The sequence below is a fragment of the Salminus brasiliensis genome, chromosome 18, assembly GCF_030463535.1.
Source record: "Salminus brasiliensis chromosome 18, fSalBra1.hap2, whole genome shotgun sequence".
Lineage (NCBI taxonomy): Eukaryota > Metazoa > Chordata > Actinopteri > Characiformes > Bryconidae > Salminus > Salminus brasiliensis.
The window spans coordinates 29,273,869-29,292,981 of NC_132895.1; the positions used below are offsets into that span (position 1 = coordinate 29,273,869).

Sequence of the window (19,113 nt, forward strand, 5' to 3'; positions counted from 1 at the left end):
AACACAAAAGGCATCAGGTTAATAGAACTGGGTGCTAATTGGGCTAGGCTGCACAGTCTGAGACGGCAAATGTCCCACAATACACTGCAGCTAAAATTCGTAATGCATAATATAGCACCTCTGCTGACTGGTTGCAGTATAATGTGTAGCTCCGGCCATCCCCATATGTTTCAAAGTCAAAAGATCCACCTCCAGTTGGTTTTAGGTGGTCTAAGGTGGTCTGTGATAGTCAAGCTGGTCATCTAGGTGAAAACATACCCTATGCTGGTAGGCTAGCTGGTTAACCAGCTCTTGACCAGCATAGTGGATGTTGCATTTGAGTTTGGTCATGTTTGGTCTCACCGGTCATGCTGGTTAGCCAGCTTAGTTATGCTGGTCGACTAGCTTGGTCTTGCTAGTTAAGCTGGTCCACCAGCTTGCTGATGTTGATCATGCTGGTTAACTAGCTTAGCCAGGCCGAGGGCAGAGGGATAACGACTTACTGACTTTAACTGCCTAAATAAAAGGAGAGAGCCAGAAGGTAACACAGACATGGGAGCACCTTGGAACCCTGGCATCCGCCTTGATTACCTCTACCAAAGCGATGGAAAGGTCGACGTGTGGAGTAAGAGAGGGTCTTCTCATGATCTGAAGCATGCCTATGTCAAACATGGTGGAGGTAGTATTTTCCCCTTAGCTCAGTGTTGAGTTCTCTCCTTCTGTGCTGTCAGTGACGTTTCACCCTCTGCATTGAAGACCGGTTTAGTCATCCAGGCCTCATAAAGAGAGACGCCAGTTGTGGTGGTGGTGGTAGGGGGGGTTCTTGGGCCTCTCTGTGGGGGTCCTGCATTCAGCCACCTCTGCTGCCTGTCAGAAGACCCTGCAGCAGCTTCACACGTTCACTTTAATTAGTTTTGGATTACTTTCTTTGCTCTGTGAGAACCAGCCAGTAATTAACCTATCTCTGAACGGGGGTCTTTACTTGTCGCCAGGCCGGATTTGGGCTAATATTTTTAGCTCTGCTCGCAGCTTTAGCCCATGTTTGAGTCCCACAGTGTCAGAAACCACATTAGCAAGTCTGTTAGAGATTACTAAACTCCTCTACACGGTTTGAGGAGAGAGTGTGGTTAGCACGGTGCTAATTGGTGCACATTTATTACATAAAAAAAAGCTTCTGTTACTTGTTAGCTGCAGTAGCTAGGTTCTGTTATATAGTAATATAACATTTTTATATGTTATATATAATATAATGTAATATATAATGTTCCAAAGGACGTCTTGAACCAGATATGTGGGCGCAGAAACCTAATGAACATCAGCTGGGCAGACAGTGTCCTAAAAGATTTGCTGTGGTAAGTTAGCATAACAGAACACAGAGAGTGTAACTCGGAATTAACGAGTTACACTCGTTAGTCTTCTCTGAAAACCAAAAAAATAGTGAGTAATAGTGAGAAAGACTAAATCTTAAAATGCTAACTATGAACCTAACCTCAGCTAAACCAACAGCTAACTACCGATTTGCTAACTACCAGTATGGCAACTGTGTGCCGAAGCCAATATAGAACATTTTTCATGTGGATATCTATAGAAATGTAGAAATTGGGTACTACTAAATGTATTTGTAGGAGATTCCAGATACAGTAAAATGCATGTATTTTAGCTCAGTAATCTACTGTATAATGGGTAGCAGGAGAGCTCGGCGGCCGGTCAGTCAGCAAGGCCAGTAAGTGGGCAGTCATTAACTTGGAGAAGGTGAAGGAACAGAATTAGTTCTGATTTATGCTGGACTTATGGAGAACGGAGAATGTGAACATCATCAGGGTGCAGCTAACGACTTACTGACTATAACAGCCTAATTAAAAGGCGAGAGCCAGAAGGTAACACGGACACGGCTCCTCGAAACACTGGCATCTGTTCGCTCCACTGTCCGCAAACCTGACTGATTGCGTGCCAGTGGTGGGACGACGGCTCCAGCATCTCAGTTTACCACAATTCCCTGTATCCATGAAGCCCTGGATCTGCAATCTCTATCTTACCTAGACCTGATCTAATCATCTGTCCAGTACTGATTTGATCCCACTATCACTGTAATGTGCACCTGTGTACAAAAGGATACACGATTTTGAGGGGAGTTCCACCAGATTTCCACCAAATTCTCAACGTAATTAGGTTACACAGTCATTCGAAGAGAGGGTTTGGTGTGAAACGCTCTGTTCTGGAGAAACTAGAGACATTACAGACGTCTGAACCTTGAAAATCAGACGTTTCACCACACGGTTATTTGGGGTCGAATTTTTTTTTTATTATTATTATTTTTTTTTATTGCATAGCTTTAAAATAATGGAGGGCTACATACATACACACATACATACAGGGCATCGTGCCACAAAATAGTCCCGTACTTTTTTGGTCAGATTTGCCACAACTTCAACATCTTCCTCAAATAACACACACATGGTGGTGGTAGGTTTCACTGGTAGGTTAAGATAGTAAATAAAGTGGCTGTATTTGTGGTGTGGAGCAAATTGTGTGTAATATACCAGATATGGCCATGGCAGTGCTTTATGCTAATGCTAATGCTAATGCTAAGGCTGAGATAGACAGTATACACAGCAGGCTTGTGTGTGTATATTGTCAATTTGGACCCACACCTCTAAGACCGCGGTGGGCGTGACGTTCCAATCTCCAGCCACTATATAAGGGGAGGTGGGCGTGGCCCATGCCGGGCTCCTCCCCTCTGCAGGAGTTCTTGCAGCTCGCTCTCGCGCTCAGCCTCTTCATTCAGTCTGGTGCACTCAGCCCACAGCAGCACACACACACACACACACACACACACACACACTCTACCCCTGCAACCTGCCTGGTGTGGATTTGTGGATGTAAACCTGTTGTTTTCCTCCAGTATGGACCCTTAAACTGACCGTTCGGACTGGGATTAAATCACACGGTGGCCATTAATTTTTGGACACAACTGTTTTTCTGTTTTTTATTTTCAGGCGGAATCTGAGGAGTCCAGGTAAGCTACAAACGACTCGCTCCTGCATGTGTGCGAAAACAATTGTGTTAATATATTTATATATTTTTAAAAAACATATAACAGCATATTAGGATGCTAAAACGAAATAAGCCCTGTTGCTGTGCGCGTGGTTTAGAGAAACGACTCACGTGTGTGCGTTTTTTTTTTGTAGCGATAAGCAACTGGGAACGAAAACACGTGGGGTTTTTCTGTTTCCCGCCCGTTTTCAGGCAACTCCCGCCTCTGTTGTTTTGCGATTGGCTGGTGGGCCCCGGCGTTCTGCGCGGGGGTTGGTTGGTAGTTCATGCCCGTGAGCAGTCCGCCAATAGGCGCGGGCAGTGCGAAAACGGGTGCGGAAAGAAACAGCTAATGCATAGCTGCTGTAGGTGGACGGGCTTCTGCGATGTGTTCGTGTTTATTAACAAACTGTTGGTTTTTGTTTATGGTTTATTGGCAGAAATTATTTGGCACTATTTGTTAAGATGTGTTTGGTCTGACAGGTGACAGACGGACGGCCGGGCGGGGCAGATCTCTCTAGTCCCAAACCCTTCCGCTCAGTTCCAGTATCCAGCGCGAATGGATTTAATGGAAATAAAGGAATAACATAATTTTTTAAAGGGGCACCTCACCGTTTTTCAAATTGACCTCAGAATGATGCCTCTTTGGCATACAGTCATGTAGCACACACAGTCATTTCCCTGCGATTCGAAAAAACAGCAGAATCCAAGAAGTTGAAACACTGCCTGCAATAGAAGTCTATGGGCAGATGCTGAGTGTCCCATCAGATCCCTAAACGTCTTAAGGTGGGTTTGGAAAAAGCCCCCTCATTGTTCAGGAGTGTTGTCAGCTGCTGAGTGTTGGTGTAACAGAAGCCTCACCCTTTTCTTGTCTCGGCTATTGACTTGTCAAACCCGCAGCCAGAGAGTCTAACAGCAGGAGAGAACTGGCCCTGAGCAAATACAGCGGCCTGTTTCGGACAGTTAACCCTTAATGGCCCGTTTTTGTTTTTGTTTGTTTGTTTGTTTGTTTGTTTTCATGTGGACAGCTCGGGTCACGTGGGTGCACGCCTGCAAGCCTATACTAACTATAACGCAACTTTTAGGTCTAATTTGTACCTCATTTCAAAACACCAGCTGCCCTTTTTTGTTGTGTGAATGTTTCGTGACGAATCGACCAATAGAAATGCTCCAAATTGGCAACTCTTAAGATTCAGAGACCCGCGTTCGGCGTGGATTTGTTGTGAAATTGTGGTTCACTGTAGAGAAACTTACCGACTCAGAAGGTCCGAAGATTTCTTCGCAGCGGTGGTGATGAGTAAAAGCGGGTGTTGCCATGACTACAACAATGTAACACAAATGTATTTATTTTATTAACAATCCAAACCCAGCGGTGAACCTACACGCACGCTTTGTATGTAATATGTAATGTTAATGATGGTAAATTGGTGGAAAATCTAAGAACAGGACTTTTAGTATTTGTCTTGGGACTATTTTTTTGTCGCACAACACCCGAAGGTATCCCTCCACCATTTAAATGAAACACGCTTTTCAAAGCATATTTTAGACCCTAAATCCTCTCAGAACTCTGGTGAAACTCCGGTGAGTTCGTCAGCATTTGGTGGAATATCGGTTTCTGTTGGGGAGCTTTCCGAGGCATTAAACTCGTCAGATGTCTGGCTCCATTCATTACCACTGTAAACAACTCCTGGCTTCGTTTATTTGGGTTTGTTCAAACGCCAAGTAAAAACGTACAGCAGCGATAAACAGTGTTTGACAGCTGTAAAGTGATGAAGTTTTCACTCTTCATTAACGCAAAAATTGCTGCACACTTGAACCGAGGGGCTTAAAATTACAACACGGTGCGTCAGACGCAGATTTGGCTGCAGGCACCAAATTCCTGACCGTCCGGAATTTGTTCCGGTGCTTGTTTTCTGCGGCACACCTCCCACAGACACTGCCAGAAAGCGATGCTGTTGAAGAACCGCTTTTGGTTCCCTAAGGAACCTTTCAATAGCTGATTCTTTTGTTAATACGATAACATACCGCACAGCTCTAGCAGCCCGGGGTCGATGGGTTCAATCCTTGCTCCGGACGTGTTGTTCTCCAGGTGCCCTTGCGAGTTTCCTCTGGGTGTTAGGGTTCCCTCCCACCTCCCAGAACCACACGGTAGGTGGACTGACCATGCTAGGTTGCCCCCTAGTTGTGAGTGGATGGCTGTGTTTGGTACAGGTGGGTATTCCAACCTTGCGCCCAATGATTCCGGGTAGGCTCCGGACCCACCGCGACCCTGACCAGGATGAGAAGATGCGTGGATAGTGGGAACGCTCATACAAAGTGAGGGACCCCATATCTTGCCAACAATTGCTTGGACAACAGGGTCCAAACCAAGAACCAATGAGGAACGTTGACTTTCAAGAGTGTGCAACCACATGTCCAACCCAGAACCAGAAGGCTGGAACATATAAAGCACCATATTTTGAAAAACACCATATTTTTAAAAGTGGAGAAGCATATATCCAAGTCTGGAACCCATGGGGAACTTTTCTATTTAGGATTTGGAACCATAAGCTCAAGCCCAAGCCCAAACCCAAACCCAAAGGCCGCATTTCAATAGTTGACTGAAACTGTCTTTGCTGTCCTTGTTTTTACCTGACCGGTAGTCCTGTGGCTTAGGGTTGGGCAGTATCCACGGTCTGTAAGAAAGTCATACTGTCTGTAATTCCAAAAAAAACGTTAAATCTTAAAATTGCAAACCCTAAACTGCTCTAAATCAGGAGAGCGGAGCAGCCGGTTAGCATTTAGCTTAGCTAGTAGTCTTCTCACCACAGAACTCCTTCAAGTCTGTCTGACCGAAAAGTGTGTCTGACCGAACGGCGGCTGTTGAAAGGACAGGACGTTAAATTTGAAGGTTTTTCTCAGTGGTAAGCTAAGCTAAGCTAGCTCGGCTACAGCTCCACCGAGTATCGGGCGGCTCGTTGCGGCTGCTGTTGACTAGCTAAGAGACGCAAGTGTTGCCCTGAAAACCCGTGTCTGAGCGAGCCAAGTCGACTCGTAGCCGGCTATCTAGGCTTAGATAAGTTAGCTAGCAGGCTAATCACGCCAGCACAGGCCGCATTTCGGCTAATGGAGGCTCAAATCACACCTGTTTAGAGGATCAAGCCTCATATCTGAGAGCACAGGAGTGTTTTCCACTGTTTTCAGGCCCCTTTAGTAGACGGGTTCGTCCAGGGTTCCATGCTAGCACACCCCCCCACCCCCCCCAAGCTTTCAGGGTTGCTATATTTGGGGCTGGAATGGCGTGGAGTGATCCCGCTACAGGATGGAAGAGGTTTAAGCGTTTCCCTGTTTTTCCAGCTTCCAGAAGCAGCCGGGAAGCTGTGGAGAGGAACCCGGTGAGGGAACGTGAAGAATGCGGCAGAGCCCATGTTTGTTGTAGGCCAGGTCGTGTCAGGATCGCCAGTGATTTATTGGATCTGCTCGTGGGCTGTGTGTAAAGGGTGGGGCGGCGTTGCCTCAGAGCCTGAATCAGGTTCCTGTGACAGGACTGAAAACACTGGCCTGGGGGCAAAGGTAATGTGCTGTTACAGTTCCTCCTACTGTTCCTTTTAGACAGATACCCAACATGGGCAGCGTGGAGTGATCTGCAGCCGTAAAATACACCCTACAGTAGACACAGGAACCCTGGTTCCGGATACAGGGCAGCACATGCCAAACACGCAGTACCGCGGTCCAGAACACGCATGCAGTGAATAATGAAGGAACCGAAACATATGTAGAACCGTATACCCAAGCCAAGAACCATTTAGGAACCTTAGTTTGTGAAGGTGTGGAACTGTAAACCCAAGCAAAGAACCTATAGGAACCTTCATTTAAAGAACTTGTAGAATTGCGCACCCGAACCAAGAACCATTTAGCAATCTTTGTTTTTGGGACTGTGGAACTGTACACCCAATGCCTAAGAACCCTTAAGGAACCTTGCTTTAAAAAAAAGTGTGTAACTGGACACCCATGTGGAGAACCAGTTAGGAACCTTCAACTGTAAGAGAATAAAATGTTTAGTAATCTGTTTTTTTTAAAACTAGTGTAATTCAGTACATCCAAGCTAAGTCCCCCATGGGAATCTTTATTTTTGAGAGTGCAGAGCTGTATGTCCAAGCCAAGAACCATTTAGGAACCTTAGTCTGTAAAAGTGTGGAACTGTACACCCAAGCCAAGAACCTATAGGAACCTTAATTTAAAGAACTTGTAGAATTGCGCACCCGAACCAAGAACCATTTAGCAATCTTTGTTTTTAAAAAACTGTGGAACTGTACACCCAAGCTAAGAACCGTGGAACCATGGAACCGTACATACATGATGAACCGTAGAACTGTATGGTCAGACCAAGAACCGTTTTAGGAACCTTTGTGATCAAGACAAGAACCTTTTGGGGAGCCTTCATTTTTTAAGAGTGTAGACCTGTACAGTCAAGCCAGGAACCGGTTAGGAACCTGTATTTTCAAGCCGTACATTTAGAAACCTTTGTTTTTAAAACTATAGAACTTGCAGTCTAGAACCGTTGAACTAGTGCCCAAGCCAAGAGCCATTAATTTTTTTTTGAGAGTATCAGACCAGACATCCAAGCCTAGGACTACTTGAAACCTATAAAAATTAGAGAACAGTTCATTAAAGAGAAGAACCCTTTAGGAACCTTTTTACTGAGGCGTTTATGGTTCAGACACTTATGTTCTGCAGTCTAGAACCGTTTAACTAGTTACTGCTACAGAAATGGTGAAGATTCATATGTCCAAGCAAAGAACCATTTAGGAACCTTGCTTCTTCAAGAACATACTGTAGAAGCAGAAAGCTTCAGGAACCTTTAGGAACCTTAGTAGTTTATGGTTCTAATGCTCATGTTCGGTCCTTCTAGACGTCTTTGCTCTGCATAGTGTTCTCGCTTCAGTCGGGCGGCTGTAGAGTTGATTAGAGGAGGAGCTGCAGAGCTTGTCTGGACCCCTGTACAGTGAGTGATGTTCACAGGTACATTAGAAATGTCACGTGTACTACCGACCATGACACTGGCCCCTTGGAGGAGAGGGCAGCGGACCCCCAGCAGGAACAGAGGCTGCGGAGTGTGAGTTTTCTCGCTGCGGGGTGTGTGTGTATGGTGTGTGAGATGGCACGGTTGGACACTGTTGCGATGTGAAAGCGCACGCCCCCCTCCCACCTCCCGCTGCATACCAGTCATTCCAGAGAGGTTCCTCTGCCTCTCTGCTGGGACGTGAGAAAGTGTTCTGAATTCCACGCCACGGACCCCTGATGGTCTGAGGGGTCAGACCTGAGGACCTCTAATTTGGGAACCCTGGGAAAAATGGCGGCGCTGGGGCGAGACAGGTTGGGATGTCGAGCTTTGCTATTGGGTGAAAAGGACTGTGTCTGATAAGGAGCTCCTGATGAAGGAGCAGGTGTGTGTGTATATATACATATATATTTATATATATATATATATATGTGTGTGTGTGTGTGTGTGTGTGTGTATATATATATATACACACACACACACATACTGCTCTTTTTATATATATATATATAAAATATAGATTTTGCAGAGAGCTGTGACTGTAGATATCTACCTATTTATGCCTATCTGTATCTGAATGTCTATCTATCTGTTAGTCTGGCTGGCTGTCTGTCTGTCTGTCTGCCTGCCTGTTTCTACCTCTGTCTGTCCGTCTATCTGTATGTCTATCTATGTTAATCTATCTAGTTGTCTATCCATCTGTCTATTTGTCTGGCTGTCTTGCTCTCTAGCGGTCTATCTGAATGTCTATCTATTTGTCCGTCTGTCTGTCTGTCTGCCTGCCCGTTTCTACCTCTGTCTGTCCGTCTATCTGTATGTCTATCTTTGTTAATCTATCTAGTTGTCTATTTGTCTGTCTGTCTTGCTCTCTAGCGGTCTGTCTGGCGGTCTGTCTGTCTGCTTATCCACCTCTATCTGTCTGTCTATCTAGTTATCTGTCTGTTTATCTGTCTGTTTGCCTGCTTCCATCTTTCTGTCTCTAAACCATGTATGTCTGTCTGTCTGCCCAGCATGTACCTGTCTATTTATCTGTCTGTCTGTCTACCTGTCCCGATTTCTATCTTTGTGTTTGTCTGTCTTTCTGTGTATTTATCTATGTGTAACTGTCTGTCTGTATTTGCCAACCTGTCTGTGTGCCCGTCTATCTAAACATTTTCAAGCTGGAATTTTTTTAAAAACATGGGCAGAGTGGGGCAGAATGTGCCTGGGCAGCCACCAATGTACAGTGCTGGGGGGGGGGGTGGCTCCAGTGGCTCCAGTGGCTCTTGGCAGTGGGTGGGATCTACATATTAGGCAGCAGGTGAACAGTCAGGTCTTGAAGTTGAGCATAAGATTCGGAGCCGCTTTGAGAAGAACCAGACTGTGATGGCTAGACGACTGGAGGGTCAGAACAGGTCTTGTGGGTTGTGTTCCACCTGCAGTGGTCAGTACCTACCAAAAGTGCTCCAAGGAAGGGCACCTGGTGAACCAGCGACCAGGTCATGGGTGCCAAAGGCTCATTGATGCGATCCATGGAGGCCTCATCTCACAACTTGCAGGACTTGAAGGGATCTCCTGCTAGCGTCTTAATGGCTAAGAGCTGTTTTGGTGGTACAGCTAAATAAATGCACCCTGGTCTCTGACAGATCGGCTGTACTGATCGGTGAACCGCCCTGTTCAGATTATGCGTTGACAACAGGCGCGTCGGCAGCGTCAGGGTTAATGGTTTACTGGCACTGGGAAGGCCATTCATCCGGTGGCTGGCAGGTCAGCCTCGGGCAGCACTGAACCCATTAATAGGTCACTTTTTTAAAGCTCCATTTGGTTGTTTTTCGGCCGTAGCGCGCAGATTATCTTTCATAAGCGGGGTGAAACTTTAACAGGCCAGGGGAAATCAGGCAGAAAGACTCACTGCCACAGGCTAATGAACAGCTGCTGAGCTCCGCTCGCTTTCCGATGTGTTTGGGGCGTAGCATTTGTTCCGAAGAGAGTTTTTGTGGAGTCTCTCCAGTATATGAGGATATTATGGGTACCATCAAGCTTTGGTCACCCTTTGTTGGAAGCCTACCTACATAGGGATGGCGAAACACCTGCCTAAGCCTTTAGAAACTGCTTATGTCCGTAATCGCAAGATCTATACAATGTTATATAAGATGTTACGTGAGTTGTGATGTAGATGTTACACGAGTTTTAATGAATGAGTTTTGTGTAAAGCGTGAGTTTAGGGGAGCTGGTGGCCTCCCCCGATGGGCGTGAGGTACTTAAGGGGATCGGTTAAGCCTTAAGTCGCTTACATAACCCATAATATCTCAATGTGGGTTTGTGCAGTTGAGAACCAACAGTTCTGTAATGACGGACACTGATTTTTTCTAAATTGAGACATGTATGTGTGTGTGTTTGTAATACATACCTGAACCCATGCCTGTAATACTCACCTGCTGTCTGTTTCCTAGTAGAAATTAGCAAATGGGAGGCAGAGCAGCCGGAGCTCTGCGCACTGTAGAAAACATTGTACTAGTAATATCACACATTAAGGCCTTGTGACTTATGATTTTATTTACCCTTGTTTTTAATCCACTCTTATAGGATCGCAACACCCCTACAGAGTGAAATGGTTCAGCTCAGGTGATGCAGGGGTGGGGCTGACCCTATAAGATGTAGGAGGAAGGTTTAGAAGGGGGCTAGCTCAAGGATGCTTTGCTCAGACTGTGAGAAGACTAAGGAGAAGTTGAGGTCGAGGAAATGGATTTTAGTAGACTGGCTCATCCAGGTTTGCTTGCTCGACGTTGCTAAACTCGCAACTACACTGGGCTCCCACAGTGCCCACACCCTGTGGTCATCGTAAATGCACGTGAATAAATTAGCTAGTTCGACTGTGTACTAGAGATGGACACGGAACAGAAAGAATGACTGTGGTGATGACTATGGTTATCATTACAGACCTAGCCAGGGGTCCTCTAAGCAGCTGCCTACGAATAATTAGGAATATTAGGCACTAATTCTCTCTCTCTTATCTCCTCTAAGGCTTCCTGACCACCCTCTTGTGTATGCTGTCCAAATGCCCTGCACTGTCCACCACTGGCGCTGCCTGGCAGTGACCTGCAGGTAGACCCCTGGCCTGGGGGGGGGGGTTGTCCTGGTTCTCGTGAAAATGTCTGCGTGCAGCGAGTTTGCAGAGCACGTGTGGAAACCCGGCTCATGTAAGAACTGCTTCCACCCGCGCAGCGCCCACGCGCAGACTGAGACGGCCTGCCGTAGTGTCTGCGCCAGGACCAGCGTGGGCGGGGACGACGAGGATGGGGGTGCTTCGCCCTCCCCCTACAGCAAGCCCACCATTGCCGTCCGGCCAACCATGATGAACACGGAAGTGATCGAGAACCCCACAGATATCAACATGAACTCCGAGCAGGTAACTATAATAAGTATAGGAATATTTAAATGAGTTCACATTGCAGTCATTTTATTTGTACACCATAAACCTCTGTAAACTTTGTAAACTTGTGTGTAACTCGCTGTAAACATCTTTAAGCATGCCAAGACACTCTACCTATACTGTAAACTATGTAACTCGATGGAACTATACTGTAAACTATTATGATGTCATAAAAACCTCCTGTAACGATGCTTTAAACTATAAAAGTACATCATAAAACTGTGGTACTGTGCTGTACTATGTAGCCACATCATAAAACTAAAACTTTGTAACTACATCATAAAAGTAACTATGCTTTAAACTATGTAGTTTTGCTATAACATTCTCTGTAACTACGCAGTAAACTACGTAACCGTCATAAAACCGAAGCTCACTGTAACTACGCTGTAGACTGTAACTTGTAAAATATTTTGTAACTATGCAGTAAACTATGCAACAACGTCGATATATTGAAACACGCTGTTACTATGCCGTAAATTACGCAAATGTCAAACAACTTTTTGCAACTACGTTGTAAACTACGTTGTACGGTTGTGCGCCCCCTTTTGTTTTCATGTTGCAAGTTCACCAACAACTCCTTTTGAAACCATGGGGGATACCAAAGCATGGGATACTATAGCAACCACATAGCAACCATCTGGAATAGCCTAGAAACAAACTAGCAACTTCCTAGCAACCATCAGATGAGTCATAGCAAGTAGCACTTGGGACACCATAGCAACCGCCTAGCAACCTCATGGCAACCATCTGGGAGACCATAGCAAAGCATAGCAGGTCCTTAGAATAGTATAGCAACATTTTTGGGAGCTGCTAAAGCTGCAGAATCACTCCACACTTTCTTCAAGACATGAACGTTACTGTTTTTTTAATCCTGCACCCTGCTACCTGCGATCGCTGACGAGCTAACCCCCTCGGCAAAGGGATTCCACTTCATGGTTGGTTTGAGTACCTAAATACACTGCAGCATTTGAGGGATTCAGCGGAGTGTCCTGCAGCAACACCAGGAATGCTTTAATGAGCAAGAGTAACATTGCACTGTTACTCATTCCGAACTGAACCCATGTGGGCGGTGTTAACCTTAGCACAGGGACATCTGTTGATCTTAAGGGAAGTAACTGAAGTGGGTTCCAAAGATGTGCTGCTTAAACTGATCTCAAATATTCAGACAACCTTTGCGTTTTCTTAAAACAAGGGTGGGGAACCGAGGGCCAGAGAGCTCCAGCACAGTCAGCTGAATTCTCTGCTCTGACCGAACACCTAAACCTGGTCGTTTACTGCTGAGTTGAATCAGGTGTGTTTAGGCAAGGAAACCATTAAACTGTGTAGGAATCCAGCCCTCCAGGACTGGAGGTCCTGTCCCCTGTCTTAATCGTCAACAGCTGGACTTCTGTTTCAGGGTCACGGTAGTAGTGGGGGGTTCGCAATTGCCCGGTCAAAGGGTGTTTTTCTATCATTACAACTCAAAGGACCCTTTTTGTTTAGATGTCCCTGAGGCTCACTTGCTGATTAAGGTGTTCATATGCCTGCTTCTTGTCATGCAGGAGACCCAGAAGAGCCCTGTCGGGCTGAAGAAGATCCTGGACCTGGCTCCTTTGTACATCGACAGTAATGGCTGCAGCAAGGCACTGAGGGAGGCGGTGCTGCAGAATGGAATCTCTGGAAAGCTGGATTATCCTAGCAGGTTTTCCCCGACCGTGCTCTCTCCCACCGGCTTTCCCAAAGACTCTCTGATAACCAGCAGCAGCAGCGTCTTCGTGACGCAGGAGGATGGCTGCAGCCCTCACAGTCTAAAGGAGAATGGGAACAGTGACTCCTATAGGCCACAGGTGGCCAAAATGTCCAAGAGCACTTACATGGGTACCCGGGATTTCATCCTTCACAATAATGCACAGAGGAAACTTTCGGGAACCGGCGACACACTTGCACCGCTGGGTTCTCCCATCCAGGACGCACAGGCACCTCTCGGTATTGCGGCCATAACGAGCATGCCGGGAAACGGCGTGAGCAAAGACGTTTCGAGCACTTCATCGTCCCCTGCAGCAACTCCGGATTCCCGGAACGTCAGCTTGTCGGACTCGTGTTCATGCCGCAGCAGCACGGACTCGCTGAACGGAACGGATGTTTTCCACCCATGTGGATCTGAGAGCCCCTCTTCATCGGGGCGTGCGCATGGGCAAGGGGATGGAGAGCCAATCTACGCTGAGAGCACCAAGCGTAAGCGGCGCCCACAAGCCTGTGGGAAACCTCAGCAAGTGGACGCGGAGGTCACTAACAACATCGAAAGTCAGCGAGCAACTATAACGGTCATGGCGGCTCACACGGAGGAGAACAACCGGACGTTCTACCTAAGCAGCCCCGATTCTGCAGTGAGCACCCAGTGGCTTCACTTCAGTCCCACGACGCCGGACGACCCCTCCAGCCCGGCCTTCAGTTGGCCGTCCTCGCCGGCTACTGCAGAAATAACCCCTGTGACCACCGCGCCTTCCCTCCAGACCAAACCTCAGTCCAGCCCGCCCATTCCCCCCAAAAGGAATTCCCGATCTCCAAAGCTGGGCACCTCCAGCCTGTCCCCGGTTCCTCTCCCTGAGCTCAGTTTCCACCTGACTCTGGTTTCCAAGGAGGTAACCTCCAAGTCGCCTCAGGTGGACGCACCTGCCGGTTCTCACCTGGACCGGCGGCAGAAGCTCCATAGCGCCACCAGGAGCCTAGAGGGCCGTATCGAAGAGGAGGAGGAGGAGGAGGAGTGGGAGGCCAAGCAGGGGGCTGCCCAGGAGGGAGGTCCTCGTGGCGGATCCAGCAGCTCCGTCAATGGCCCCGCTGTCTGGGGGTCGGAGGCCAGAGAATGGAACCTTGCAGGGAAGAGCGAGGGCAACGCTATGCCAGGCACCGACAGCAACAATAGCACCAGTCAGAAGCAGGCAGGCGTCCGAGCCCAAGAGGGCACACACAGCGGCAGCATGCTGGCCAGAGCCAACTCCAACCCAGCGCCGCTCAACACCTCTGCGGAGGTCTCTTCATCTGGGGCCAGCACCGACCCCAAACCTCCTCCACCGCCTCCCAAAAAACACCACAGGTAAGAGCCAACTTCGTGTACTTTCATAAGTCAAAAGCTGATGTTTGGGTGGTGGCTGTGATGCCATGAATCTGGCGTATGTGGGGCTTGCTGTAGGTGTTCGTACAAAGCTTGTGGTTCTAGTCCAGGGGTTCTTCTTGAACACGGGTACGTGTCTCTTATTGGTGATTCTAGGACTGGCTCAGGTACCTGCCTAAGTGGAAGTGGCTAAAGATTGTGAAGATTTGCACCATGCCAGGGATACTTGAGGATAAGCCATTCGATAAACCCTCCCGCAGGCTCCCATCTAATGGGAATCTACTGTTTACCCTTATCCCTTTAACACTAGGTATCAGTTTACACGGAAACGTTTCAATGCTCAGCGATTCAGCACTAGCATCTGCCTCCACTGCCTGGTCCTAAATCAGATGGTTTAGCATTCAAAAAGCACCCCCCCTCCCCTCCCGTCCATCCTCCCACTTTAGCATTCTCTTTCTCTCTGTTTAAAAGCTGATCAGCTGACCCTGGCCAGTGTGCAGGCCCCGTGCTACTTTTGGGCCGATACACCCAGAGATACACACCATGCCCCTCTTGTTTCTTTCCAGCGGGGCCTGTCCATTATTTCACCCTTGTCCTAGCCTCTCTTTCTCTATATCTCTTTCTCTCTTTGCTGATTTCAGCCTGTGTTGGCCTCCACTCCAGGGCCTCAAATGCTGAATGAATTCCTTGTTCCTTTAGCAAGTCGTATTGGTCGCCCTGTTTCGCCCATTTTCGTTGTCTTAACAACGACTTAGCCAATAAAAGTCCCGTTTGTTTGTCCCGTTCGTTTTGGATTTGGAGTACATTGGCCTGTTTCTGATTTGAGCTGGACTTTGTGTCCAGCAAAGCCCTTCTCTGTATTGTATTGCCTTTAAAAAAAAAAAAGGTAGTACGCACTTTCTGTCTGACTTCCCATTAGGTACCCATCTGAACGATTTTTGAAGGTTCAGGCACGCCTCTGCTAATCCGTTAAGGGGTGACGAAGCCGGCTCTTGGTCCCGCTGAGCCCTTTTGACGTGGAGACAGGTTTTATTTTCAGGTGTCTCAAGCAGCCCAAAACAGAAAAGGGCTCAAGTCAAGTAGTCAAGTGACCCCCATCAAAATAAAGCCCCGCTTAAGTGGGCATGTTTACATTCAAAATACAACTGTGAATTCCTCTCTCGGCTGTTGCCTAGCTGGAAGGCGGGCCAAGACCCGCTCCCCCTTGGAGAAGATATCCAGGTCTCCCAAACAGACGCCTCGAAATCTGTCTCCCGGACTATGGCGGGAGTTGGCAGTTCAAGGCATCATGATCATCATTCCTCCGTTCTCTGGGATTGATGAGGCGTAACGTTCCGGGAGCCAGAGGCCGTTCAGGGCGTCCACCGCCTGGGCCTGTGTTTTTGTACGCCTCACTAACATGTAGCGAGATTACACCCGGCGCTCCTCGACCTGTTCCCTTCGAGCTAGCTTGCTCACCCCTGAAAGAAACCCATCCATCAAAAAACCCTCGACGCTTTTAAGGACGAAGCGGTCGCCCAGTAACATTTGCAGATTCGGTTTCATGGAGACCCTTATTTTCGTTGTAATACTAGCATGGTGATACATCTGCCCCCTATTATTACCAGGCAAGCATGCTGCAGATAAAAATACCATTGCGCCTGCACATGCAGGGACTCGTCTTTCCAGGCGACTGGACTGAATCTGCTTTCGGATGTTTCTCGCTTGTCGCTGGACGTTAAAAAAGCCAAAGCTCCTTGTGTTTTGACAACAAACCGCAGACGCCGGCTCCTGCAAGAGGTCAACTTTACCAAAGGGTCGTGTTGAGGCATTGCGCTCGGACGGCCGCTTCCGAACAGCCAAGGACGTCTGTTCCCTTTCCTCACCCAGTTTTCACTTCATTCGCTGCATCTCCGACTTTAGCCCGGAGTCGCGAGCAAAGCGGCGCAGGCCGAGTTATGAGCAAGCACTTTTCGGCCTGATGAATCATTGAAGGAGCAGATGGTGGACCAAATCTGTTTTCCCTGTTCGGCGAGATCCTTCCGTCACATGGGCCATTGCTGCAGCTGTGGCAGATGCCGTAATGCTTTGAGGTCGGTGAGAAGCTTGGCTTGCTGGGTTGTGGGGGTGTGTCAGGCCTCTCGGACCACCTTGTTCCACCAGAACTAGCCAGGTTGAAGCTTGAAAGTTCTAGAGAAATGTAACGGGAAGGCAGATTTTCGCCCCTGGCGATTGTTTCCCATCCAAGACCCTCCATGCCCTAGGACCTGCTCTGCCTCCAACCCCCCCTAATCTCCCCTCCCCTTCGTTCACGGACAACAGAGAAAAGATAGCACGCAGTTGCTAGGTATGAACATCTCGTTCACAGCCGAGCTAGCGCGCTACAAGACGTGGGTATTTTAATACGTGGCTGTAAACGTCGCCATTGCTTATTTGTGGGTGAGACACTTAAAATACTCACCCGCACAGCTTGTCGAGGCAGTGTTGCGTGTGAGCCTGAGGCGTCTAAAAGCATGATGTCTCCACCGTTGGCCTCAGACACCTTTGCTATCTCCTACACAGGTAGGTGCAGCGTCTCTGATTGTGGTTGAGCTTTTTTGGGCCTCTGTTCTTGTTTTGTCTTCATCGTCATCAATGTGTTCTCAGCCGTCCATGTGTTCTCTGACCTTTCCTAAGATTTGCACTTCCTTCCTCTGCGGTGAGCTAATCCATCACCCCCTCCATGGGGCAACTCTGGCGTTCCAGGGCGTACCTGGGCGAACTGTCCAGTTAGCCGTGTCTAGATCCTGAGCGAAATCCACTTGTTTTCTGAAGTGCATGAGCTCAAGTGTTATTGGTATGCTAATTATGCCCACCTTATGACTCCTTATAACCCCTAATTGATGATTTCTATTGACCCCAAGGAAGGTAAGATTCCTTACCTGGGATTCTCCTAACTGTCTGACTGGCATGCTGGTTCTACAAGCTCTGCACAAGGCTTTGGGCTTTGTACGCTAATGTCTATCAATCGTAGCGACCCTGTTCCACTTTATGGCACTTGATTGACGCTTTGAATTTACAAAGGTGAGATTCATTCCCTGGGTTTCTCCAGACCGTCCGGGTAGTGAGTGACGCTTCTAGAACCTGAGCACAATTGACTCGGGCTGATGAATGCACAAGCCGGCCCTCTTCCCATGCTAATGTATGCTAATTCTGGCTACCCTATTATGCCTTTATGACCTCGCTATGACCTTCAAAGTGAGATTCCTGTCTGGGATTTTCCTGACTGTTCGGTTGGCTGAAAGCACACCGAAGGTATTTCCCCCTAATACTCCCTCCCTCCCTGCCTGCCTGCCGACCTGTGCCAGCTTGGCCTGGCGGGCTCGTCCTGGCAGCGGGCGCATGGCTGGCGGCCCAGAGGCGACTGAAGGCCTGAGAAAGGAAAGAGGGAAGAGCGAAACGGTTCCTCTTCACAGGTTTCTGATTACATAAAGTTCCTGCGGCGTCTCTGGCCTTTCCCTGGGGTACCGGAGAGCGGCTGGAGGGATCGATGGAGACTCGCTGATGCGGGAACAGGTCTCCCCTGCAAGCCGCGATACCGGGAAGTTGGAACCGGTCTAATCCGGCAGGCTGGGGGAAGAGCCGTGATCCATGCTTGACTTGAACATGTTTCGGGCATGTCTTGCGACTGCGATGGAGACTCATAGAGGTGGGGAAATATCGAGAGGAATATCGGTGGACAGGAAGAGAAGTGGGGGAAGGTCTAAAAGGAGAATGAGAGAGAGAGCTAGAGAAGAACAGGGGAAGAGAGAGAGAGAGAGCAACAGAGGATGTAATTGCCCCAGTTGAGCTAGCGGGTGATTATTATGAAGGAGAAGCTTTATTACTTGCTCAGTGTCTGTGTCTGTGTGTGTGTGTGTGTGTGTGTGTGTGTGTGTGCGCTCCCATGACCCATCCCCACACAATGAGCTCCATTCTTCTTCTACACTAAAGGAACAGTTTGGCGAAAATTCAAATGCACATGATTGATCACCGGCCCCAGACGTGGCCCATCAGCCAAGACGTGTGCTTCTGTAGTTCACAATGGGAGATGCTAGGCTAACGTCGCTAACAAACACTGGGCTTAGACTGTCACCATTTCAGAGAAATGTCTGAAAGCTGAATGGTGAACTAACCGGAACTACTTTCACCTCAGCACAGTTTGTGTGTGTGTGGTATCACTCCGCGCTTTGCGGCCCAGTTTGAAAAAGTTCGCTTGTATTCTCACAGTATGCTGTCCGTCGCCAGCAGCTGACCCAGGATCAGGTTTCCCCTCTGGGGCATTTTAATAAGGGCCGGCTCCTTTTTAGATAAACTTGGAGAGAGAATTGTTTACAGGGTGGTGAATGGAAGCAGACGTCTGAGCCTCTAGAAGTTCCCTCACCGAATATTCTTACGCCAAGTGGTTATGAATACACTTCCTGGTGTCTGAGTCACTGATTTGCCATAGTTTTAAGATGTTAAGATTTTGACCCTAAAATCCATTCTTGGTGGAGGGATACAGGGGTGGGGGGGCAGGGGTGGGGGGTTGTGTGGCAAAAAGTAGTCCTCTGTGAAAAC

General features: G+C 48.0%; 1 protein-coding gene across 2 annotated transcripts in view; it reads left to right on the plus strand.

The window, feature by feature from the left end:
• Positions 1-2,774: 2,774 nt before the first annotated feature.
• Positions 2,775-19,113, plus strand: part of LOC140539033 (inactive tyrosine-protein kinase PRAG1-like) — a 35,084-nt gene continuing 18,745 nt past the window's right edge. The window contains exons 1-3 of one of the 2 annotated variants that reach the window (XM_072661636.1): positions 2,775-2,995; positions 11,057-11,441; positions 13,007-14,538. In XM_072661636.1, coding sequence (XP_072517737.1) covers positions 11,184-11,441; positions 13,007-14,538 — 1,790 coding nt within the window. In that variant the 5' untranslated portion in view covers positions 2,775-2,995; positions 11,057-11,183. Of the gene's footprint in view, positions 2,996-6,402; positions 6,565-11,056; positions 11,442-13,006; positions 14,539-19,113 lie in introns of those variants that run through there. The other variant, XM_072661637.1, reaches the window with a different exon arrangement.